At 36.2% G+C, this 26,549-nt stretch overlaps 1 protein-coding gene across 2 annotated transcripts; it reads left to right on the top strand.

The window, feature by feature from the left end:
- Positions 1-360: 360 nt before the first annotated feature.
- ehf (ets homologous factor) lies at positions 361-24,591 on the top strand. Of its 2 annotated transcripts, none has more exons than XM_088935093.1 (9): positions 361-522; positions 13,179-13,287; positions 14,680-14,937; positions 15,956-16,009; positions 16,501-16,563; positions 16,803-16,871; positions 18,752-18,802; positions 19,151-19,346; positions 21,543-24,591. In XM_088935093.1, exons 2-9 carry the CDS (start codon positions 13,188-13,190, stop codon positions 21,640-21,642), a joined length of 891 nt encoding a protein of 296 aa, XP_088791219.1. In that variant the 5' UTR covers positions 361-522; positions 13,179-13,187; the 3' UTR covers positions 21,643-24,591. The 2 variants fall into 2 exon arrangements, with proteins under 2 accessions (XP_088791219.1, XP_088791221.1); XM_088935095.1 differs by having other exon boundaries at positions 411-522; positions 13,176-13,287.
- Positions 24,592-26,549: the final 1,958 nt, after the last annotated feature.

Below are 26,549 nucleotides of genomic sequence, written 5' to 3' on the forward strand. Positions count from 1 at the left end.
ATTTTAATACTCAGTCTAAATGTCAACACTGATACTAACAACTACAAAGTAAATGTGTGTTTATTTTAATCAGTATAATTAATTTATTTTAGTGGAAGTCTAAATAATTTTACTGTCAATTCATAAAAGAGCACCTGTGTTTTAATAGAGTTGCAAAAAGACGGGGCATTCACTTTAAATATAAGAACATGTTTGTCTTAGCACAGAGAATGAAAGTAAGACAGAGAGAAAGTCCACCTGTGTCAGGTGTGTTTTCCTTTTGCCTCCCTATGCAAATGATTACCTGGTCTGAAACTGCAAAGTAACCAATGAACTTGAGAAGGAAGTGAGTACAAAAAATCCGATTGGCAGAAGAGCATCCCCTTTAAGCTGTCACATTTTTAGAGTTGTACAACAGAAACAGACCTTCAGCAATACGTGTGTGAATCCACACTGACTTGTTGCATTGCAGAATCTCTGTATACTCAAACAGGACACCTTCACAATAGACATTCTAATATTAGACCCCATTCTTCAAATCTGGTAAGTCTTGGTTTCTATTTTACTGTCACTTCATCTCTTCAAAAAATATGACCAAAAACTCTGCCAATGTTTCATTAGGCTGATACTCTTCTGATTAGCAATAAGAGGTTATTTTAATTTATTAGAGCAAGGCATTTTCCATGGAACATTTTTAAATTAATTTTGATGTGAGTAAATACAGTATATTATTTAGGATTTATAACAATGATTGAAAGTTAAGACTATAAACTTCATAATAACTTTAATATCGTTACCTGCAGTCTGTAGGTAACGTCAACTTATACATCAGGCATAATTGTAATTTTCAGAATGGATGACAATTGTCTTTGTTTCTAATACTAATAATATTTGTTGAATACCAGCAAACTGAATTAATATAGATTGTTACTTAGTGTGTGTTTTACGTTGCTATTGTCCATGCATTATTTGTACTCATACTGTATATTGAAAAATAAATGCAATGTCAAATATTTCCATTTCTATCCAAATTGGTAGTATCCTTATGTTCTTGCTTCTTATTCTTTCTAATTCTCCTTCTAACTCATCTTCTGATAAACTTTTTTTTTCATGACCTCTAACAGCATAACTCTCTGAATAAGTCCTCTAAAACCACAGGCAAATAAAGTTTATCCACTTAAGGTCTGGATACTTTGTTCAGTTGTTCTAATTAAGTACATAATTAGTTCAATTAATTAACAAGTGAAGTTAAAACTAGAAGACCTTTTGTTTGTAATGGATTAGATCTGAAAAACACTGTCTGGCACAATACATTTAAGTATTCATATTTAAAATGTATTCCAGATGTGGAGTTTGCATATTGTCTCAATGTTTTATGTGGATTTTCTCCAGGTGATCCATTTTTTTCCTGACTCCCAAATACTTCCTTTGGTTCACAGCAGCTTAGGGGAGTGGTCAGGGTTTTCCACACAGGAACTGGAAAGATGTGGGTTGAAATCCCATGTAGAGCAATGCAATTGGACCCTGGAGCAAGGCTCTTTACTCAGATTGCTCCAGTAGAACACTCAGCTGTTGAAATGGGTAACACTGAATTGAGCTTTGAATAAAAAGCACCTGCCAAATTAGCAATAATAGTAACATGCTGGCCAGGTTAGATGGTGTTAATAAATTGTGTGTGTGCCCTGCGATTAGAAAATGCAATAATACAAAGAAACAGGACTTTACAATTTGATTCAGGAAATAATGGCGATGATCTGTTTTACACCATTGATGTACTGTGTTTGAAACAGTCCTAGTTATTGGAATACATCATGAAATGTTGTTAGTAAAAGTATACTTATCACTAGTATCATACAGAATTACACAGTTTATCACAGTTTACAAAGTGTTTCATTCTGTTGACATATTAATTGCATCAATATTATTTTCTAAACAATCTTTCCAGAATTGCAGTCAGTTTTTCAAATTTTACTCAACATCCAGTATTTTCATTTGTGTGTGCAGTAATATAAAAAAGCAGAGACCCTGACCTGTAACAGAATCATTTTAAACTGTACTAAGATTAGATATACTATGCTTTACAATGTAGATGATGGAACCTATGGAAATACACTTTCCAAAGGCCTCTGTACTAAGCAATGTCTCCTAATTTAGCCTTGGTTCTGTAAAAAAAGCACCTAAATTATTTTATTGGCCTTAAATAACATGTTTTGTGGTAGTTCTTTACTATTGAACTCTTTGCTTGCTTTGGCTGTCATTTTACAGTAATTGACTGTGGATTCTGATTTCATGTCATTTTTCTCATACTTTGCTTTAGGATTTATTGCTATGAAATGTCTGAAACATAAGAAAATAGTCTGAAACTATTTTGTATAAGAGAGTTTGTAACTAAAAAGAGGCAAATCAGGCCATCTAGTCCATTTGGTAGTCAGAGGCTTTGATTCAAAGTTCTCTTCCAGCCAAGAAGCCAAAGCCTCAATAACACAGATGGGTAACTTGTTCCATACGCCCACAGCAACTTACAGGGTTTTATTTCCACTCCAGTTCATTTAATCATTGCACTAACCATACTACAGTACAATAGTATTCCAAAACTGACTTTTACTACAATAAACCAACAATAAACTTGCTACAGCACACTATCCCAAACTTTTCTGCAGTACTCCAACATTAACCTTTCTACAGGACACTAACGTAAGCAATGGGCATGAAGCAGACAGAAGTACTCTATTCAATAGCAGGCACATGAAATGTGACCTTTAGAGGCATAGAACATTACTAGTTGTGACAAAATTAGAATTTTGTATTAGAGAATATTTTCCCAAAGAAATGTTATACTTGGCAGGTTTTAAAACCGTACTTGAGAAGAAATAAAATGCTCCCTTTTTGTAAGGAACGAAGAGGAAATGAGAATCACTCAGGAAAGCTAGCTAAAATAATATTATAAATTCTTTAGCCCAAGATATTTAAAATTCCTTCGTCGTAGCTTTTTACAGACAAACATAACAGCAAAAAGAACATATGAAAATGTGCAGATGATCCACTTGGCTCATCTAACCTGTTTAGTAGTTAGTTACTATTAATTAACATCCAGCCATTTCTTGAGAGGATCCAGGGTATTGGCTTCAACAACAACAACAGTAGTTGGAAAGGTTGTTCCATACTGTCACAAACCTTTGGGTAAATAAGTTCCTCCTGTTTTTTGGGTTTATGTGCACTTCTACGTAGATTCCACTTGAGTTTTGTGGTTCGTTTCACTATTTATTCTGAAGAAAATGTACAGTGGAATACTTTGCAGTATTTATTGAGAATTTTGAATCTATACAACAAATTGTTTCTTAAGGACAGTTCAGGGGTTTGAGAGTCAGTACAGCAGTACAGTGGTATTTAAGGCAATTATGAGGAGATTTGAATCAGATTTTCTCATAGTCTTTTCTGTCCCAAGACAAAAACAAGTTCAATTCATTCAGCCTGTTAGTGCGGGGCATTCTTCATAGTTCTTTATACATTAAATGTTTGATTGATTGTGGTGTTTGATTCCATTGATGTTGTACAGTTTGAGATTTTTTATTAAAAAGTAAAGAATGCTGTTATAGACATTGTTGCAGGTTTAGAAGAACAGCGGAGCTCGTGTGGAAAAGTGCAAAAGCTGAAAAATGACATGATATGATGGCCTACATAATGAAATAATATTGCTGTGTCAAGGTCAAGGTTGAAGTTGCCTTAAGGAGTTGCGTTGAGGTGAAGGACATACCGTCCAGATGAAATCTGTATATTATTTGGTTGCTGTATTGAAAATCTGTAAACTGAGAATATGTTTTTTTTCAAGATTATTTCACCCATGATGGCACATGTATTAGATTTCATAGCAAATGTAAACTAAAGGTGTCATATTATTAAAGACAGACATTCCATAACTTCCCTGTAGTCAGGTATTTCTGGTGAACTCAGGTATTGTAAAACACAAACTTTTAGTCTGATGGGCTGTTAAAAGAAAAATAAGTCAGGAAACTATTTATGAAGATATGAATAAGGAAACAGTTGAGTGCTCACTCATTAAAATTTAAGGAAAATTTAAATTTTATTAATAAAACTAGAGATTCTAGATGAGGCTGTCCCAAATAAATAATTTTAGCAGTCTCATTCACTCTTTCCATTTTTTTAATTTACAAATTTTTCTACATTGAGTCAGTTGATTTCTGTTTTGAATTTTTTTTGATTCTGAAGACCATAGTTCAGGAGTTTGTGATTCAGTACATTGGTAATTTTTGGAAATATGAAACTCATAATTTGAAACATACTTTAAAGTTCTTGGTTTCAACACTTTTGATAAATGTAGGTTTCTCCAAAAAATTTATCAAACTGATGCAGCAACTTCAGGATCACATAAAGTATCACTGTCATCTTGGATGTCCATGCTCTTCACTGAATAGCAATGAAAAAAACTATGACAACTTTCTGTCCATGTCCTTATTCATTGCTTGAGGTTCATTGATGAGTGAATAAACCTGGGAAACGAGTGTGATAATCTTTAAAAAAAATAGATCATGCACATTCACAAAATAGTTTCTGAGCTGGGCAGACATTAAAATTATCCTAAGGAACAAAATAATTTTAAATTATTTTTTCTTCTAATTTATGTCTTGTTTTTTTTTTATTTTTAAAGGCTGTTAAAACAGGTCAAGTTGGTTTACTCATAAGATCTTATTGAGATAGAAATAGTATTGTTTCCTGGTATCTACAGTGAATGAGAAAATGTGAATGTTTTTTTATCTCTTCAAGTGTGACTCTTTGAAGTATGCGTGGAGGAAAAAAATAAAAATAAATTAATTAATGATTTGTTAAAAAAATAAAATACTGTTTTTAAACTTTAGTTTTAAATTTATTTTATAAATTATTTTATTAAATGCTTCCAAAAGTAATGAGTGCAAAATGGCAATGTCAAAGTTTTCACTGTGGTTGAATGTATTGGTATATTTGCAGTTGTGACATTACGGAGAACTACAGAAAGAGCAGGAATCTTCCTTCCATTCATTATCTAACCACTTCATCCAATTCAGCTGGAGCCTATCCTGGCAAGCAAGTACACTCTGAATGGGATGCCAGTCCATCGCAGGACACACAGACACAGGCACGTGCAGTACACACTCACCTATTTTGAATCTTCTCTTCTCTTCTCTTCACCCAGAAGACAATTCATGAGATATTGAGGAAATTTTGCAAGGGAGCCATGAGCTTTTGAAAATGATTCCTTTTTGCAAGTGTCTTTTTAACCATCCGAGAAGTCATTCAACTGTATAAATAGTACAATAAAATGAATATAAATAGTACTGTTTCAAATACAAGTCCATCCAGACATTTTTTTTTGCCTGCTGGGGAATACTTCTTTCATTTCACTAAGAGACTTGTTATAATGTTACTCTTCTTGACCCATGTATATATCAAGAGCAAGAGTACCACCGTCACAATCTGCAGTAGGAGGTTACAAAAGTAATTTATTACACGTGAAATATAATAATATGTATTAAATATAGTGACTCCATCCAGTGAAGGTCATACAGAAGAGCTGCAACAATGTTTACAATAAAAACAGCAGTAAGAGCAAAAGTGCTGTAGGAGCTTCCTGGGTTACTAAGCTTGTTTCACTGACATTCCAGTGGACAATAAGAGTGGTACAGTAAACCCTTCAGTGAAACCAGGAAGGTATGGGGTTTGGGATGTTCCAAGAAGCAGCATATAGTAGTCGGTAGGGCTCCTGACCTCCAAATGCAGGGCCTTAGTCTCTATTGCAGACTTTCCTGCCTGGAACAAGGCACCTTACCTTGATTGTAATAGTCTGACCGGCATGCAGAAATGAGTCCCAGTATTGCTGAGGACCCTTGTGATGGACTAGGACCCATAAGGAGGTACTATGTACTCTATACTCAGGTCAGATAACACGACAGAACCCCAGATAAGCTCTGGCCTGATGAGGCAGACTGACCACAGTCTCAGCATGAAGGCTGTAAATTGCATTTCCATAGATAACACCTACACCATAAAACAAAATGTAGTATATTTCACTCATCACTTTTTATGTGTTATAGTCTGCTTCTGTTTGGCCTGAAAATAAAATAAACCTGGAAGTATTATATCCATTAATGTGTGCTCACAATTGAGAAAACAATGAATAAAATACCACAAAAAAATGTAGAATCATCACAGCCTGTGAGTTTAAATTGAAATTCCTTGATCGTATTGAGATCATATCGGGCTTGTATTTTAAATGACAAATTATATGATTATTACAATCAAATAAATCGATTTCCATTTTTTTCTAAGCACTCCTCACATTAAATTGATGCCAGCTTTATTCTCCTCCCTATTACTGTTTCCACAAACTAAAGACAGGTTAGGAGTTAGACTCTCTGACTCAACACAAACTGTAGCTTTTCAGTCAGACTAATGTGAGTGGCCCGCTAAAGTAATCTTGACTAGAAAAGCTCTCACTTTGGTCAAAAATGTCTAATGTGGTGATAAACAATATAATGAAACAATTTAGTGTTTCCACAAATGTACAAAAGAAAGTTTGTATTGCTCAGTATTAGAAACTGAAGTTCACTTGTTTGTATCCCTATTAAATACAACAAACCTTGTTCTTTGTGTAATTTCCTCATAAAAGACGATCAAATAGAATAAAAAAAAGCAGCAATGAAGTCTCAAAGAAAGAATAAATCTGGCAAATCTCACAAGTCTTCGTGCAAGGGAAACGTTCCTTCGATGAAGTTTCATCTGATCTAATTGAATGTATTCGCTTTGGATGAGCTGTGCCTTTAAAGCAAAATGTTTTCTTTGGTTGTTATTACTCTTATGCCTCATAGGCGAACAGAAAGTGTGTAAGACTAACTGAAAGAAAAGATCTCTTAGGTGACTAATTTAAACATATTTAGGCAAAGCAAATGTAATTATGTCTGTAGAGGGCTATGATTACTCCTGTCACACAGGCTGCAGGGTGTATGAAGTTTCCTTTGTCGATTTACACTTAGCACCTGCCAGTAGAGCACATCACGAAACAGAGTTTAGAGTGTCTTGCGTTCTTGGCACTGACATTGCATGCCGATCTGTTCTAGAGAACAATGTTTAACACACAGGTAGATCTTCTTTAAGGGGGCTGATTTCTGGTAAATTAGACACTGTTACACTGTCTATGTTCTTCCCACACATGGGAAGACAGAAAACAAGAAAGCCAACAGTGCCAAAAAAAATGACAGATTATTTTATAGCATTAGAAAACAAGTACTAAAATGTGGCTACTGAGTTTTTAACAATCAGAAGTTACACAACTTCACATATTTAATTTATATTTAGTGCTATTCTTTACTGTGGCAACTTCCCAAGTCATCCCCATAATAGGTTCACAATTGTGTAATCATCGAAACCACTACTTTTAGCTTAAATGTAAAGCAAAGTGTTAAATGAGGAAAGATTGCGTGCAATAAGATCCTTCTTTTTCAGGGCCACATATGTTGTCAGAAAATTTGTAAGCATTCTAAATGCCAAGAGACAAACAATAATGAAAAGAGAAATGAAATGGAGGGGAACTGAAGTCTTGTAAAAGGTGTTGTGGGTCTGGAACTACCCGCCTAGCCATGTTATTGAAGTCAATACCCAGACTTCTTTCAAGAAAGATCTGACTGAGATTCTCAGGTAAATTGACTAGAAGCTAACAAACACTGAGATGGGCTAAATGGCTCATTTGTTACCTTTTTTTGTTTTTGTTTTTGTTTTTCTGTAAAACAGTTCTACAAAGTAATTTTAAAATTACTGTATTCCTTGTCCTATGGGATATATAATATTTTTTTTCGCTAGATTTCCTTACTGACTGTCATTTCCTCCTCAGATTGCAAAACGGGGAATTTTTATTTCTTCTCAAGTGTAGGACTGTCAAGTGTAAAATCTCTTAGGGAAAATATTCTCTAATTCATAGTTGTCATAAAAACAGTGCTGTTCTATGCCTCTTATAGATCAAATATTAGGCTATTAATATTGAATTTGTCTGTTAGTTGCTTAAGTTTTATGTACTGTACTAAGGTTATAATTATAATTTTATGTTAAACTTGATTAAGTGGAAGAGCAAAGCTCTTCATTAATTCTGTAGCAATGCAGGTTGCTTATGCATTGCAATATTGGATTAAATTTGTAGACACTGGGAGCTTTAATATGTAGCTAAATAATTTGCATGCTAATCTTGTGTATCATGCAAAAAAGGGCATGTTTGGAAACAGTGCTGATACTGAGAAATACATAAACAGTATGTTATGTAGTGTGAACTATATAGTAGTGTAGTAGTGTAAACTGTTACACTAGTTTAAACTAAAATAAATAAAGTAATTTATTTATAACCCTTAGGCATTTTTAAGCCAGTGAAGGACAAAGTAAAGAAAAATGTTAGGGGACCTTAAGAAAGATTTCTTTGTTTTTGCCTTTTTTCAGTGTGTCCTTGCCGGATGTAAGATGAGCAACTACTGTGCAGGGTAACAGACAGTTGATCAGCAGTTGCAGTAATTTGCCACAGGGGAAATTTGCTCCTACAAATGAAGTACATTAGAGGTTTGGTTGATTTTGAGTTTAGTTTTATTGCAGTCATTTCAGGTGTCATAGGTAAAAATGGGAATGCTGTTTTCATTTAAATCACTCCCAGTAATTAAACATTACTTATTAAATTTGCTTTTAATACAACATTTTCAAGGGTGCTGAAGTATGATTTAAAGATCCATTGTTGTGGGGGAACCTATCTTTACTGCTGTCCTTGTGATAAGTGGGACAAGTCTAGAGATATTATTGTTGTTTGTCATTCTCTTTGTGTTGAACTGGCAAACAGTGTTCTTAATCAGATAATATAATTCTGGGCAAAATGTATCAAACATACTTACAAAGTGGATTCTCTTGCTGCTCCATCACAGATGCTATGTAGAGTAACTGAAGAGCATTTTAACACCAGGAAAGCAGTTTTTCTTTTCTCTCCTCTATCCCTGCTGGTCACACTATTACTCTAAGATATGCTGAAATTCTTTACATTGCTTACATAATTTCCTTTTGATTAATTTAATTGTCTCTGCAAATAACTGCAAAAGCACGTTGTAAAGACTTGTTGTGAAGGCACTATACAAAAAAATAAATTGAAAATACAAAAGTGTTCTACTTAATATTTGTGAGCAAACTTATTTATGCATTTCAGAAAACTACAGATCAGCAGTGCTGATTTTATGATAATGTACTACACAGATATTTGTTTTTCATCCATAGAAAAAATAAATAGCAAATCTTTTGGCCCAATCTTTTTCCAGCAGTGCACAGGAACACTTTTCATAAACAGAACACAATCTGGAGCAGTTGGCTTGTTGTATTTGTTATGTTTGTTACAAGCAGTATTTAAACATAATCATACTTAGGTTAAACAGGAAGCATGCATGTAAAGTAATATGCAGTAAACTGCAGATGATTACTGAACATGCTTAAATATTAATTTAACTCTACAAACATAGGTAATAATCTTCTAGATTTACAACAGATTGAACTGTTGAACTGAGAAGACTGAACTAAATCTATTTTAAGTTGCAACATATATTTTACTTAAATTATTACAATAATTACATACAACAACAAAAAGACAAAGTATGCTTCAAAGTGGCAAAAAGACAACTTTGAAGAAGTTCACATATGGAGCTGCGTCAGCATGCGTAGGCTGCAAAGGAACAAGTAAAGGTTTATTCCAGGAAGAAAAGAGAAGAAAAGAAACACAACAAACACAGCCGAAACTTGAATTTATCAAGTGTAGGCGCAAGGTATTAATGACAGCCTGTGTGTGTGGAAAAGAAACATATCCTTAAAGATTTTTTTATTGATGTTGCAGTATCTTTGGGGAAAAAAACAAAATATAACAAAATACATTTTCAATGTGTGATACCCTCTATAAATATACTGTATGTATGAAAACTAATGAATATAATTCAGATATACACACATATCACTGACAGATTTAAAACATTTTGTTTTAGAAAACCCAAAGACTTATTAAAATTCCCAGTCTCCCAGTCTCCTTTATTCAAGTCCTACAGTAGGTATCCAATGCTGATCCTGGAGGATTGATGAGACCGTGAGTCTTTAAGTCTCTTTAAAGCATTTGAAGAGCTGAAAAGAGCTGAAAAACTGCCAAATTGGTCCAATTAAACCAATATTGTGTTAATTTAGGTCATTAAGAATTGAATCGGAAGAAAAACCTACAGACACACTGGTGTGCCAGGAACTGGATTGGTAACCCCAGTTCCCCCAGTTCAAGAGGGATTTCTTTAACATGCTCTATATGACAAACCGCCAAGTTCTTGGTACTCTTATCTTAACTCTAAGACTATAATATCCATTTTACTTTGTGGTGAACACTTGCAGGCAGTGCTGTGCAGTTGGGGCAGTGCTGTTGGAGAGGGACCTGCCTCTCTTCCAACCTATCTGAGACTAATATGATGAATAACTCTGATTACATGGCTCTGTTGGGGTGGGATGTTAGAACAGGGGTTCCCAACTTTGGTCTTGGGGACTCACACACCTGCTGCATTTCATTCCAGCTAAGGATTTGAAGGTGGGTGGGATCTCAAATGTGGGTGGTATCTCGAAGGTGGGTGGGGTTTAGAAGGTGGGAGGTATCTCAAATGTGGGCGGGATCTCGAAGGTGGGTGGATCCACCTACACTTCCTCCCCTGTGGAAGATCACAGGGATCAGAGCTCTGAGCCACAACGTGAATCCAAAAACACACAACTGACTGTCCCAAATATGACAGAAATACAAAAATAACTGGTGACTAAGATTGCTTTAAAATAAAAAATTAAATGGGGCTAATGAAAAATATTTAAGATACCATTTCCTTTTACAGTATATAACAAACTTCATTTTTTCATTTAACGTATTATTATGTTGTCTACAAATAATTAGGTAGTTTCTTCCATCTAGCAAACAATAATATTCAACATATGTGTTGACTATTTTACATTTAAAGGCAGAGAAAAGCAACTGCAGTCTGAAAATGTCTGGCTAATCCATTTGGCAAATCTGTCTGTTTTAGATATGTTGAGTTAAGGTTTGTGAAGGGAACATTCCATATTAATAACATTTTAAAAGAAAATATTATCAACATGATTCAAAAACGTTAGAATACAACATATACTGTGTATTTATATTTAGACACTTATGAAGTTGTGATGTCACTCTGGCTTCAGTTTTTCAGAACCATGTTCACGGTCTTCAAACAGTGTAATGAAAGTTAACAAACAATACAGGGGCAGTTTGAGAACAGGTTGTGCAAGTGTTGCTTTCATTATCAGTTGCTTGTAAACGTGCAGTACACAATTTAGCCAAAAACAAAAAAAAAAACCCAACTCCACTTTAAAGTGCTAAACAACCAAACTGGAAATTAATAAATTGCTGGATTGATCATCACACTTCTTAGCAATCTTCAACCATATAAACCTTTCAGCTTGCTCTGCGCCTGCAGCATAGTTTTGCAAACAGACGTCTCTTTTTCCTTCTCTCAGACGCAGGACTGCCCTACCCTTTTTAAAACCTGCATCCCTTTTTATTTTAAACTCGGGGTTTTCCATAGCTGGCTCAGGTGAAACTCTGAGGGCTTGTTGGGAAATTTACTTTTTTCATTTTCACGTTTTTCCAGGACTGTACTATATGTCCACTTGTTTGCCTTAGTCCTACAAGGAGTATGTTGTGCACACCATATGTGAGCCAAAGTACCAACTTCCTATATTCCAGATTCTGTTCTTATAAATATATACTGTATGTGTAGGACACATACAAAATATTGTATATTATATATACACTTATATATAATTATTCTACATGTATAATTTTTATTTTATGTGAGGTTTAACAATTATTATGAGTTATGAATGTGAGGTTATGATCCTGTTTTGTATTGTGAGACAGTTCTGCTATTACAGTAGCAATTTAAATGAAAATATTTAACACTGTTGCTTGATGTTTTAAGCTGTATCCTGTTCCTTGCATATCTCTAGTATAAGCAAAAGACTAGACAAATAGAAAATGAAAAGGAATTTTTGTTTTCCACAAAGCATATTTTAATATTACATTTGAACATATAAAATATATGATTGTTCTAAAAAAAAACTATATTTTAAAATATTCGAAACATGGTCACATAATAAACCAGCTGTTTTACTATTATTTTTTACCATCAGATCCATGGACTTCTTTATATTCTTCGAAAGAACCCATCGTGCGTACATTTTAAACCCTTGTTAATTTTACTTAAGTTAACAACTTAACATCAATATTAAAAGGTCACAATACGCAAACTACCTACTTTGTCATAGACTGGCGAAGTGGTGTGGCATTTAAAGTAGCTTCCTTACAGCTCTTGGGTCCTGGGTTTGATACCAGGTTTAAATGTTCTTTCTACATCCATGTGGGTGTTTGCCCTTTGGTCTGGTTTACCCCAAAGTCCAAAGATACACTAAGTTAATTGGTTAATTGGCATTTCTCCATTGTTCATTGTTGGTGTGTCCTGGTTGTATTTGGCATACACCATAAGTCTGATAGGTAAGGCTCTGACCCTCTATTGGACTTAGTGGTTATTAAAAATGGATGGATAATGTATCGTGCAAAATATATAAACTGTACTCAGATACATACTGTATACATACATGACTGTTTCTCTGCATGTTTGAAAGTGTATAAGTAAAACTAAAATGCAATTATGTTAAATTCATTGTGCAGAATCAGCAAGAGTGTGCACTTGCAGAGTTTCAAGTTTGCTCCTGCCTCTGGTGTACTGCACTGTGTCATTGTACTGCACAAGAATGCTGCTGTGATGTTTTTTTGTCTCACTCATTCCTAAATCTGTCTCTTCTAGAGTGCTAGTTCAAGTGGAGCTTGAATTTTACTTTGCTTACTGCCCTCACCTAATTGTGAAAAAATGCCCCCTTTTGTCTCCCTATTCATAAAAGAAGACCCCTCTTTTTATCATGTTTTTCCTTTTTGTACAGCCTTGTGTATGAAGGCTCTTCATGTGATCTCAAAAGTGACACTTTTGCCACCATTCTCCAGACTGAGATTTAAATTTGAGTGATTATTTTATTATTGCAGTAGTGGGTGTAGCAGAGGTCCTGAAATCCTTCCTGTCTCACTCTTTCAGCAGCACTGGACCATGGTCCGAAACACCAGCTGTATCATGAGCATCCCCTCCAGCGCCAGTGTAGACAGCCAGCTGACCGGACCTTGGGGTTCACACTACACCAGCACAGACGGTATGGGCTCAAAGCCCGAACGTGTTCTCTCATTCATCCTCAGAAAATAGACTTCCTAAGTGTGACATTACGCGGGGCCGTGTCCAGGGTGGAGGCGGAGCCCTGGTAGAAGGGGGACACCTCGCTTTTGTAGTCATAGCTGTCCCGGCTTCTAGATGATGAGCCACAGCTGGGCAGGTCCTATAAAGGCATGCTGGACACCCCCTGTTGGCAGGAGCAGGGACACCCCCGGAAGGGGGAGTTTTCACCAACAGCCCCGGAGGGGATTGCACCTACGTAAGGTGTTCTTTTTCTTTTCGTTTTCTTTTTTTGCCTGTCCCAATGTGCAGTACCACCGGGGCAGGCTGTTCCTTTTTCACACACTCTTATTTTGTTTTTGCCTTACGCACCCTGCTCACCTGACAGAATCCCACTAAACAGGGTCAGTCCAGTCTGGTCCCCGCTGTGCTAGCAGTTCTTTTTCCCAGGCTGGACCCCGTTAAATTGGGTAAGCCCAGCCTGGAGGTCACAAGGCACAGTGGTACACTTTCTTTTTAGCTTTTTGTTTTATTTTCACTCTTTTGAGTTATTTTTGGTCCCTGCTAACCTCACACCAGTGCTTCTGTCCCCTCACCCGGGGCGTTAACCTTTTACCGGTGCTCACTGCAGTGTCTCCCCCACCGCACTGTTAAAAACAACCTGTTATTTCTCATGATGTCTGCATTTTACAACATTACACTTTTTTTTACATGTAATTTTTGGTTATTATAAATACAGTACAAAGAAAAAAAGTTGTATCTTCTCCAAAAACAAACTAATCTTTAGAGAATCTGTCTCCTATCCCAGATGGTGTCAGAATTGTTTCATACTGTTTATTGCGTAAGTGTGATTTTTGTGTCGGGTTGTTTTAAATTTGCTCATTACTTTAGTAGGCATGTAAATAATGTTTTCCTGTACCTGGTTACCAATTGTAATACTTTATTCTTGTTCTGCTTGCCTGCTTTCAGATGTTGTTGTTCAAAACAGGTAAGGTAATTTAAAACTGGGAGCATGAGTATGTGAACAGGTACATCTGTGTCCAAGATACAGTACATGCAAGCACAATTCTATGTACCTGAGAAAATAGTGAGAAAAAGTGATGCTCATACCGGCTCTGTGATTCTGTGGGCCTGAAATCTGGCTGCAAGTTGCGCATATATTACTAATGTAAAACAAAATGGACAAACTGTGAACAGAGCACCGCCCAATAATTTAACAATGTCTATAGAATCTGAATTGCATATTTGTTGCATTTTAAACAGACCTTGGGGACTTTTAGCTGCTCCGAGAATAATTAAGTTAACTTGGATGTGCTCTGTGGCTGTTTGCAAGACGCACTGGATGATTAGTGATACCCAACTCTATTGTTCCTAGTGCCAACTGTAGCCTCAGGTTTCCCAGGCCGACTGTGGCAGCAGGAGACCCAGCCTCAGTACTGGACTAAGTTCCAGGTGTGGGAGTGGCTCCAGCAGACGCTGGACGTTCACCAAATCGATGCCACCAGCATCCCATTCCAGAACTTCGACATTGATGGCCGGCAGCTGTGTGCCATGAGCTTCCAGGACTTCACCAGGGCAGCAGGCAGCGTGGGCCCCCTGCTCTACCAGAGCCTCACAGAGCTCAGGTGGAATGGTATGTGGACCAGCACTGTGGAAGGGAGACTGCTCCCACACATAAAATTAATTTAAAAATACAGGATATTTTTAAATCAGGGATGGGGAATTCTGTGAGGGCCTGAGGTTCCTTTGGATTTCATTCCCCCACTGATCTGTCAAATTACATATTGAGATCTCAATCTGTGAATAATTGAAAAGCAACTATTAAATTGTCCATTTGGGGTACCTAAAGGGTAAAGCTCATACCAGAAAAACTTAGCAGTCCCAAACATCTCCTGCATCCTGTAGCATCAGGTAGACTAGAGATTGTGTGAAGCTGGCCCACTGTAGGGGTCACCGCCCAGCAATACTGGTCCTCACGTATGCAGCTAATCATTCATCTTGGCTGTTGGGAATATACAGCACTGGCAAGTCTTAAAGGAAAACCTCTGCTTCCCCCCTAAGCCTGGGAACTAAATGCACCTTTCAGAAGGACAATGACCCACATGGCCAAAGCTAGATTGGAGTGAGTTAGTAATAAGAATGTGGCCCACTCAAAATCCTGACTTGAATCCTATTGAAAACTCTGCCCATAAGCAATCCCCAATCAACTTAAGAGAGTTTAATAGAGACTTAATAGACACCAAAAACATCTGTGGCTGTATCTGCCATAGATACTCCACCAAATACTGCGTTTATGAGTCTGAAAATGTCATACAATTAACATAGTTCATTTTTTCTCTTTAGTCTTTGCTGAAATTTGTAACTTATCTTACCTTTAGAACTCTTCAGTTGATGAATTCAGGTATAGTATGTTTGGAGAAACTAAAAATTAAAAAGAGTGCACACAAAAAAGAATATCCTGCGTCTTTTGTTTTGTCAAGAAATATTTTCATCAATAAAGAAATCATACTTTTATTTAATCTTCATATTCTTTGAACTCTTTAACATCTCCATGTCTGCAAAATTTATCACAGAATAAAATATTATCAAATGTCACATATTTGTCCATTTGGTAACCTGCCAACCAAACTGTATCTTTTCTGATCTTGTAGGTCAGTATGGCAGTGAGCTCTTTGCACCTCTGGATATTAAGACAGAAGTAGACGGTAAGTATAAATTGATTTGAGATGTGACTGTGTTTCAAGTCATTATTTCTCCCACAATAGATACCACAGATCATTGGCCTGAGGGACTATCTAGGTTATCTCTGGAAACAGAGAGGCCATTTTCTTACCAAACCTAGTAGCTAACACACTTGACTAGTAGCTCACATGACAGGTTTATTTTGAAAGCATTAGTGGTTGACTGGCATTTCTGCTTTTCTTATCAAAGCAGAATGTTTTTGTTTAAACTGAAGGTCCTTACTGAAAGTAAAATACAGTATATGAAGCCACAGAAGAGTGAGAACCCTTGATCTTAGAAATGTGTGAAAGAGAAGATTCAAAAGACTTTCATATCAACCAGAATGGTGCTAATTCATATACTCCAGGACTGGTTACAAGGAAATTTAACACATTCTGGAAGTCCATCCACCTTCATGCACAAGGATTTTTCTCTAACTTATTAGGGTTTTACTGCTTCTCACTTCCCTTTCTAGATTTTTCATGCTCCATTCTTCCTTACAAAGAGGAGAGCTGCTTCTACAGCTGCACAAACACAGGTATGCTATATGGGGTCTATACATAAAAAAAGCAATCAGTTTGAACTAGAATACAAACTAGGTTGCTCACATCATATTATGAGTTAAAGACATAATTCTAGATGTGTCATAAGCATGTGTAAGAGGAAGAGGGACAGATCTATTTTGTTACAGTGTGATGCAGTAAGTGCTGTTGACAATTACATTTAAAAATGTATTGAAAGACAAACCTGAAACATTTCTTGATTTCTGAATTGCAGATCTTTTCGAAACCAAGGATCCATTTCCTTCTTCGATTGCTGTGTCAACACCGGCTTCTCAGGGTACAGGTAAGAAGTAATTAACTGAGGGTCTGTTATCTTACAGGATTCTCTCAATAACATGAATTCAAGAGCACTGAAGACTAATGAAGTGCTGGGCAATTCAATTAATTTGAGCAAGCCTGTGGCTAAGTACTGTTCACCATCCTGAAACTTTGCTTTCAGACCAGCCAATGTTAAAGTTTCATGTTGTTAGATGCAAGGTCAATATTTTATTATTTTTCACAAATCTTCTCAAAAATGGTTTGACCACCATTAACATACACCTCGTTTGTCTAGTTGATTTTGGATGTCTCATGAAAATTCTTAATACAAAACAAATAGCAAAGTTATATTTCATACTTTTCATATTTCATACCAGTTATTATTTCTTATTCTCCATGGCCTATATGTACAAACTCTGTCTGCTTGGACATGCAGGCCTATCTAGATTCTAAATTCCACTTTGTATGACTCTCCATTCTTGCTTCTCAGTAAAGTGAGAACACATGGCCTGACGAAGTGCATTTCAGAAGATACATGAATGGTGTCCTCATCTCACCTCCTGGGGCTATAGCAAAGAAAATACCTGAGTAGCAGGAAGCAGTTAAAGAGGAACTGATATGATATTTTCATATTTTGAGCATAGAAAGAACCAGCATTGATGAGTGCATTTCAAACCACAGTGAAAGTAAAACATACACAGTAACATGTAAAACCTCCAGTTTACATCATGAAATTTCCAGGTATGCACAGTGCCATACAGTATTCTACAATTCAGAGCAAGGCAACAAAACTTCCAGAGATGTGAAAAGGCCCTATTGCATACATCTCAACTTTGAGACGGTTTTGCCGACAAATACTGCTTACTCATTAAATCTACATACAGATCAGGTTGGAACATTTCTGTGTTGAAATGTCTGATGTACAACCTGTACTTGTCCGCTCGTATATCACATTACAGTAGTCATTACGGTGACTAGTGAGCAGGAAGGGCCGCTTCACATCACAGTTTGCACAAGCTCTCGCTCTCTCCCGGAATGGAAAAGGGCAGCCATACAGTACTTTCACATATTTCAGGATTCTGTGCTTAATGCGGAATTTGTAAAGTTTTGATACCGTCGATTAATTTGATTTGTTACCGAGATTTACAGTAATCACCGATCTGAGAAATTAGGACTGCAGTTCCCTGTTAAATTCATTATTAAAGAGAAAATATGAGCAGACTCTAAATTTAAATAAACAATACATTCATTTTTTGTGAATCCACATACTGTAGTTCTTATGTTAAAAAAAGAGATGAAGCCACAGGTGAAGACCTAAATTCTTTGTTGTAACAGCTCAGCCATACAAACAAAACCATAAGTGTGAATTGGAAGAGTCATTTTAAAAATGGCAAGTTTCTCAGGTCCTTGTTCCTCCCTACCCAGAGCGGTGGGTCATCCAAGAAAACTATCTAATTGTGTGATGTATAGTAAACAATGTCAAGGAAGGCTACAACCAACCCAGCCCATCTGGGAGTGAGTATCTGAATTCCACAAATCTCATCCAGCTGTTTCATAAAAGAAGCCAAAGCCAAACAGTCCTTTGTGGCGACTGTGACTCCTGCCGTCAGCTTTAAATGAACTTCCAGCGTTTTTTCCATTTGTGTCCTCTGATTCATTTATCAAAGTTTATCTTAAATGAGTCATCTAAGCTCACTTTATCAATGTCTTAGACAAAGTTTGATATTCTCATGTGGCAAAGGTAAATTTGGATGTTACAAAAACTAATATACAAAGACTTTTTAAAGACGTTTTTTGCAGATTTGCAGTTTGACAGCTCTCAGGATCCACAGGATGCTGCTCTGGGAGATTTGCATTGCACAAAGAGTCTAATTGTCTTTTTATTGTCCTGTCTCATGTTCCCAGATACAAAGAAGCTTCACAGCAGACCTCAGACTTCACAGATGAAAAAACACAGTAAGTCTAATTTCTCAGCCATCATTGATACTCCTGGATTACTTGGGTTTATCAAGCTTCAGCATCTGTTATGTATACCTAGGCCTGTTTTTTGTGTTAAGACAGCGAGATGAAAAATCTACTTTATGATGATAATAAATCACTCTCCTGAGAATGTAAACAGTTGACCTGTGCACTGCATTTTAAAGTAATGCGGTGTGTAAAATTAATGTGATTTCCTGTTCATGGCCTAGATTTTGAATCTCATCAGCATATATTATATATATATATTCTCTAACTACAAAATATATTTAAAATAAGAGAGATGGTCAAGTATGTCATGGAGCTTCTCTTTCGTGTCCCCTTCAGATCCTCGTGGGACACACCTTTGGGAGTTCATCCGGGATATCCTGCTGAATCCTGAGAGGAACCCTGGGCTAATTAAGTGGGAGGACAGGTCTGAGGGGGTGTTCCGTTTCCTCAAGTCAGAGGCTGTAGCACAGCTCTGGGGCAAGAAGAAAAACAACAGTAGCATGACCTATGAGAAGCTGAGTCGTGCCATGAGGTAGAGCCATATAGATTTCTCTCAAAAAGCAGCATATAAGAACCTAAGATATGTTTTTATTAATTTTTCAAGTTCATAGACCATCATAGTTTTGAAGGTCTTACAATGTGATTCTATTAGGGCTTGAATTTGCATTAATCAGTAAGATGGTAGTCTCTCAAAATCCAAATCTTAAGAGTGAACAGAAAATAGAGCTTCTTTATTATATCCATGTATCTATTCAATATCTACTATGTACTCAAACTTGGTTTTGGATATAATATGCAATAATAATTATGCAGTGATGACATCGATTTCCAGAACCAAGCCCTGTACTCCTTTTTCATCAACAGAGGATACCCTAGCAGTGTTATTGACAGGACCCTTGCTGAGCCAAAAACACCCCCCAGACCCCAGACCATCAGCTCAATCAGGAACTCCCGCTGTAACAACCGCATTCCTTTGGTGCTTCCCTACCACCCCAACACACTTCCTATCCCCAGGACTATTAATGACAACTTTCCTATCCTACAGGATGATCCCTCCATTGGGTCCCTCTTTTCTGATCACCCCATCATCTCATATCACCGACCACCTAATCTGCGTAACCTTCTTGTTCACAGCTCCCTTGACCACCCTCAGCAACCAACCACACCAGGCACTTTCCCTTGCAACAGAGCTCGCTGTATCACCTGCAAATACATATCTAACACCACACTCATTCAAGGCCCCTCAGGACAATTCTGGATCACCCAGGTGGCATCTTGTACCTCCAGCAACCTTATTTACTGTATCTCTTGCAGTAAATGCCCAGCCATCTACATTGGAGAAACAGGAAGGAGACTCGGAGAGCGCTTCAGAGAACACATCAGGGCTGTGAAGATTAAAGATCTCTCCAACCCCATTGTTTCTCATTTCACCTCTGACGGCCATGACCACACTAATCTCTCCATCTGTGTTCTCAAAGACGGTTTTCCAAACTCATACTGTACATCAGAAAGACTACAGAAACCAAAATTATCCTGCATCTAGGATCACACATTCCCCCTTCTCTTAACGACAGACTATTTTTCTTCTAAACTCTTCTCTATTCATTGTAGGTTTCATTTCACACCTCTCTTCACCTATCCTGACTTCACACCTCCTGACTGGCCTCTCTTTCTGTCCCCTGCTCCCACCCCTCGCTCCTCCTCTCTCCCAGCTTTTGTTTCCCGCTACATTACCTTTGCTTACTGCCCTGTCTTTCTCACACCTGAAGAAGGCTCCACGGCCGAAATGTTGTGTTTTCTTTCTTCTTCTTTCAGCATGGAATAAACCTATTACTTGTTCCTTTGCAGCCTACGCATGCTGACGCAGCTACCCACCTGAACTACTTTGGAAATAATGTTTGTAAAACAGTTCCGGGAGTTAATCACTGTTGAAATATTTATAGTGGTGTTACTCATAAATTTATGGTTTTGAAAAAGTGATACATATTGTAATTTATTAAAACTTTGGTTTAAGAAATAAGTCTGTAATTGTTTCATATGTCAACTTTAAAAATGTATAAACGTTTCAAAGAAGCTTTTTATTAGCAAGAATACAAACCTTTTTCCTGGATAATATAATGGCACTATTGTCAAGATTTAGGTGGCACTTTTCCAACAGTTATATGTGGCATTAGATGAACAGCAACCTAAAGGACACACCCCTGCTGTACAAATAAATGCTCACATCTTGAGGAGATGGCAGAGGCAGTACTTCAATAAAGGATTTTTAAAACTTTCTATATACCCTGATATAAATCATTTGTCTTGAACCTTTCAAATGGATATCTTCTTTAAGAACTTGCAACAATTTCTTGTTTTTGTGTATGTGTGCCATTGATCGTTCTTCTGTCAAAGTCATTGCCAGCTTGAAAACTGACATTTGACAAAAACCGAGAAAAAAATATTCTTTCAGATCGGCTGTGGAACACACTCAAATAATAAAAATAATGATTTCCTCTTTTCTTAAGTGATATAACTGGGCAGAATGTGAACAACGAGGAGACCAAAAGCACATTATTTAAATATTTAGTACCAAAATCTAAAGGTATAACCTATTTTTAAGAGTTGACTTTTTAAGCTCTTTGGTTGGCTTGAACGCTGTTTTCTGGAAGGGTACGGCAGTGTTTTCCCAAAGCTGATGATCAGAGGTGGTCAGCGCTCATAATACATCTCTGTCCATATTTTTCAGATACTACTACAAGCGAGAGATTCTTGAGCGCGTGGATGGAAGGAGGCTCGTATACAAATTTGGAAGAAATGCTCGGGGATGGAAAGAATCAGACAAGTGATGGCAATGTTTTATCTGGAAGCCATGAAGACTTTAATTTATGATATGATACAATGCAGCTATCTTTTACTATGAAGAATATTTCTTTGTGTGTTCACTTGCTTTTTTTTTGGTATTTGGTGTGCTTTGCGCTTCATGCGAAAACATGGACAATTTTGTTTTTTCACTTTTTTCTTTTGTTCTGAGAAGATTTATTTTCCAGAGAATATTGGAATGGTTTTTAATATGCTGATAGCCATCTCTGGGAGGGCATGCTTGAACCTGAGAAACAATGGAAAATGTGGACAATAATGGAAACCACACATGGATGTGCCCTGCCTACCAATAATCCCCAGCAGTGTACATGTTATTTAATCTTTTGTCAAAATCCACTGTTCTGTGTTATATTTCATGGTTACAAGAAGGTGCTCTGAATTCAACTTAAGAATTTAAGAGCTTTTTGTTTGTGTTATTTCTATTGAATCACCACACTAAATAGGCCAAGTTTAATTTTTTTATATGTGTTTACAATTTGATGTCTCTGTTCTTTCTGAAGTAACACTAACCCTAATCCATTTTTCACGGGCTTCCTCACAAAATGAATCATACTGTTTGTCACAGAAAAAGCCTTGATAAAAGTGCTGGATCCAGATAAAGCTGGATTTTTCTTATTTTTGGTACATGAGTAGAACAAGTTGTTCAGCCATAATGAAACTGATTCCATTAGACATTTAAAGAAAAGGTGGAAAATCAATTAGCTGTTATAATCAAGTGATTAAGATGGGCTGAATGGCCATTTTTTATTTGTAATATTTCATATTTTCTTATGTTAGGATTCCATATTCTCTCCCCGTTCACTGGAACATTAATTTGACAACTCTGCAAAAATGAAAGCACCATACATGAATATAATATGCCAAGCACTATTGACAGTGTGCAAAGCTCACTCTTTAATACTTCCCAAGCTCAGAGAACCAAGGCTCCCAAGCCAATTTCAATCCATTTGTTCTCGGTGACATTTGGTTAACTGCATCCACTACACTGTTGAAGAAGCATTACCAGAACTGAAATTAGTGATTCTTGACTATACAGCACATCTTTCACTTTGAGCCATTATAAACCCCCTGGAAATTATCTAAATCAATAAGAACAATTGACTTCTTTCTTTTCTGTTGTTCTTTTAGCAATATGTCAGCCAAAGGAAACCATTAATTACTTTTGTCCCTAAGAAGGAACATCGGTCCTATTCATTAGTTCTTTAAATGGCATGCCATTTAAACACTGCAGCCTATTGATTTTCAAAAATGACCCGCATTACTCCTACATTTGTATTATTTATCATTGAAAGCATTTAACTCATACATCTTGTGATAATACGATCAATTCACCATTACATAGAGAGAATGCAAATTATGTTCTTGTTTACTACAGATGAAAAATGATCCCCTTGTTCTTAAAAACAAATAATATCTTGGGTTATTATAATTAAAATATAGATGAGACAGGGCCATTTAGCCCATCATTTCATTTTTCAGCTGGTAATTAGTTCCGGATTCTAACTGTAAGAAATCTAGCTAAAAACCAAAGAAAAATGAAGAATCAGCTCTTATGTTGATTAAGTGTTGGATGATCACCGACATAGAAAGAAATCAAAACAAATTAACTGAAGGGCAACAGAGAACATGCTTGCTGAAGGAGATCTCTTGCATGTGCCTTATAAATGAATAAATGTTTTTGTTTGAAAGGACATAAAAAAGATATGGAATGAAAGGACATAAAAAGAGATATTGAAGAGTTCTGTCCTGAATAGGGATTTTGATACAACCTCCAGCTGTCTCGCGTATATGACAGCCTTCTAAAGAAATAGCTTCCTGCTGGAAGAGGAGTACACGGTCAAATCTTTGCTCTTCATTTCACTGATCTTAAAGGTTCAATACTACTGCAGCATGAAATTGTCTGGCTGTAGTGCTCAGTGAAGATTCAGTAGCATGTATGAAAAGAGAAAGCATGGTAACAGGGATGTTTTTTTGTCATTTCCCCATGTGAATCAGACCACCCCGATTCGTCAGTTTTCCAGACAATGTTGCATTTTGCAGTTTTCATCAGGTTTGTAATACATACCAAAGATCTGATTATTTGAATAACCTCTATGCACTGAAGAACTGTTGAAGGACACTTGAAAAAGTGTTTGCTCCATTATGGAGTGCAAATATTTCACTTGGGGGGCATTTAGTGGATTTGTAGCTGTGTCTGATAAACCTTTACACTCTTTAAAACCTAGATTACATTACCAGATTCAGAGTGTCAATTGCTAAACTTCCAATTGTCTCACAATAGAAAAAAATACATAAATGTATAGAAGAATATCATGTAATAAGAAAGTCAATTACACTTGAAAATGGTTCAGAGTTTTTAAGGAAAATGTATATATGAGAAATCTTGCACTTCACACAGTACAATTTTCCTTTGTTACACCCTTTTCCACAGCACCAGCAGTCAAAAAATCTAAACCAGAGTAATTAAAGGATTTAATTAATATGCCAAACTCTCTAGTTAATTGTGGCTCATGAACCTTGAACAGCCACCGATGTCTGTGTGTTTTTCAGAAAGAGGTGTTTCCCATTGTAGATTTCATTACTTCAGTCCTATCTTTCTCAAAACAGGGACAAATTAACCAAACACCTCTATAGTCTGAAGCCAAGTGGGAAAAAAAACAGAGGATGCATTCAGGGAAAGCTTTATTGAATTGGGATGAGGTGCTTTACCCAGAATAATGAGGAATGTTAACAATTTGGACCAAGTGAATATTCTTAGGCCACTGAGTATCCAATCAAGCAGACAGTCAATCTGTATTTCTTTAAAGGAAACAAATATAGCACTGGGGAAATGTCTTTTTAAATGTTAGAGTTTGTAAAGAATTGTACAGATGTGAACCATGTCATCCTTGAAATAAAGTATATACTGTACATTATATATACTCGAAATGCTTTGTTGCAATGACTAACAACTGCCTCCACAATATCTTTATTGATCATTGTCATTTACAGATTTAAATCTGTAAGCAGTGAAGCACATTGTGTGAATTAACATTTTGAAGGGTGAAAGAATCTGCAAAATAAAACTAAAGAGAGTAAAATTAATATATACATATTAACAAAAAAGTTTTTTATCAGAAGCTATTACTCTTTGAAGTATGGAGGTAACATAAGACATTAACTCACAGAGATTTAACTAAAAATGAGACTTGACTTTATAACAAGTTGTTATGTTATTTATTATCACTCCCCCCTTTTTTCCAGTGAAGAACGATCACTTTGGAGGTTTCAGTCGAAAACTCTAACCTTAAGAAAAGAAGCTGAGCTTTGAGGATTTTAACACCTACAGGAATCTTGCTATACTGAAGCTCAAACTCTTACCAGTAAAAAACACATAAACAAACAGTACAGTTCCTATAGAAAGTCTTCACACACTTTCCAAAGTAACACATTTTGTGGCTTCCTAAAGAAAAAAAAATATTTTTAATGTAATAAATAATATAAAAAAATAGTAATTCTAATTACTTCTCAGAATATTTGAGCATTTGATTTTCACTTGAAGTTTGTGTGTTACCACAGTATGTGTGACTAAAGGTAAAACAAATTCTTATTTAATGTGTCTTGATTTCAGGATGTTAGGCTACAAAATGTGTTACTTTGGAAAGAGTGTGTAGACTTTCTATAGGCACTGTGTACTAAGAGATACATTAATAAAACCTTTAAAGCTATTTACAGATAGCATAAGTCATCTGTCATCTTTCTGCACCTTGTACCTGGATTCTGATACAGAATGTATATTAGATCTACTCAGTTTCACTTCTCATTGTGCTGTTCTGGATGGATTGTTCTGTTAAACAAGCCTTTCTCTTACCAGAGTCACCATGGAGTCACTGCAGAAGTTGGCTGAACAAGCACTCACTTCTTTTCTTTTGCTCCAGAAATGAACCGAAATTTCCAAAGATGGACAATAAAACATTTCTTTGATTCATCTTGCAGAGGGGATTTTATACTAACGAAAGAGATTTTTTAAAGAACATGCAAACCAGAAAAATAATCCTGCTATGCATATGTTTAAAAAATTAGAAATGAAAAAATGTTAAAGCAAAATAAACAGTAGACTCAACAAGTGATGGAGTTCCAAGTGACACAGATTTACTATGTGTGCTGTATGCACACAACATACAGTTTATCTATTTTTTATAGAGAAAGTCTGTTGTGCATCAAATTTAATGTTTTTAATATAACATACAAAAATTAAAAGATTAATTTAATGTGATTGGTGTTATATTACTGAACAAACTAGTCTTCCTTTGTGTAATGTTAGGTGCAATGGCAGTTAGTCAGATTGCCATTATCCAGAAGAATGTATTTACATTCTTATGAAAGAAAAAACTATGCACGATGATTAAGCAAGTTTCTATTTTTGTAAGTTATTTTCTTCAGTGCTGTATAGTGCTTGAAACCATTGAAACGAGAACATTATGCAAAGCTTCACAGACGCTGTGTTACAAAATTATGTATGTTTTATAAATGCATGTAAAATCATATAGATAAAACCTTAGTATCAGCTCAAGTTGTTTTGGTTGAATTGTGTCGCTCTCTGGATCCTATAATTACATAGAGCATAACAGCGATAACTGTATAAACCTGGAAATTCCACTGAAACAGTAGTGAAAGCCAAAAGTAATTAAAGGTGTCTGTGGTAAATGAAAACTGTCTAGCAATGCTAATACACTGAGAAAGATTAAGTATTTCTCTCTCTTCTTTAACATTTTGAATGTCAGCTTTCTCCAGACATTAGACAATGCCGTTTATAAAGCGGTTGACTTCTCAAGTTGTGGCCTTGATGGATCATTGATTGACTGTGCTTGGCCATAACATCTTAACAGGACAG

Source organism: Atractosteus spatula, chromosome 16, assembly GCF_055471065.1.
Source record: "Atractosteus spatula isolate fAtrSpa1 chromosome 16, fAtrSpa1.hap1, whole genome shotgun sequence".
NCBI lineage: Eukaryota > Metazoa > Chordata > Actinopteri > Semionotiformes > Lepisosteidae > Atractosteus > Atractosteus spatula.